Raw genomic sequence first — 642 nt, 5'->3', positions numbered from 1 at the left:
CGTCAGCCCCTTGCTCTCCCCCCTGGTCCCGCTCCCTGCAGATCGATGACGTGCAGTACGCACCCTCTATCGACGCGCTGCAGCAGGTCTTCAGCGTCTACGGCCCCCTGGCCAAGATGACGCTCGCCAACCGGGGCGGCTGCTGGCAGGTGGGGTGCAGGGCGCTGCGCCGCGGCCCAATCACCTTGTCCTGCATCCGCAGCTGACATGCGCACCTGTTGTGCAAGCCGAATCTGGTTGAATTCACACTGCTCCCTGCATTTTGTAGGCACTGGTCCAGTTCCGCGAGGCGGCAGCTGCGGCAGTCGCAAAGCAGTACCTTGACGGTTACGCCATGTACCCTGGAGGGGCAAACAAGGTTTGTCCGCGAGCTTGCGCGCGCCCTGTGTACTGTTTGGACGGGACACAGCGCACTTGGCCGGGCCTAGGGCCGTCGCGCTCTGGATCTCTAGGCGCACATTTGCATTTGGTTGCCCCTGCAATGGTGTGCTGACATTGTGTGAAAGCTGTTGTTGCGTCATCGCTGCCGTCGCCGCAGCAACAACCCAGACCCCCCCCATTTGGCAGGGAGTGGCGGGGTCGAGGCCACCCCTTGCCCCTGTTCCTCCAGCCCACCATCCGCCTGGTTTGGTCGTGTTGTCC

At 63.4% G+C, this 642-nt stretch overlaps 1 protein-coding gene across 1 annotated transcript in view; it reads left to right on the top strand.

Moving 5' to 3' along the window:
• Window positions 1–116: 116 nt before the first annotated feature.
• Window positions 117–642, top strand: part of MNEG_15891 (hypothetical protein) — a gene marked incomplete at both ends in the record, with an annotated part of 1,494 nt that continues 968 nt past the window's right edge. Inside the window, 2 exons of the mRNA XM_014035638.1 lie at window positions 117–149; window positions 269–358. Of these exons, the coding sequence (XP_013891092.1) occupies window positions 117–149; window positions 269–358 (123 nt within the window). The remainder of the gene's footprint in view (window positions 150–268; window positions 359–642) is intronic.

Source organism: Monoraphidium neglectum, assembly GCF_000611645.1.
Source record: "Monoraphidium neglectum strain SAG 48.87 unplaced genomic scaffold scaffold05767, whole genome shotgun sequence".
Taxonomy (NCBI): Eukaryota; Viridiplantae; Chlorophyta; class Chlorophyceae; order Sphaeropleales; family Selenastraceae; genus Monoraphidium; species Monoraphidium neglectum.
This window is presented reverse-complemented; position numbering and strand designations above follow the sequence as displayed.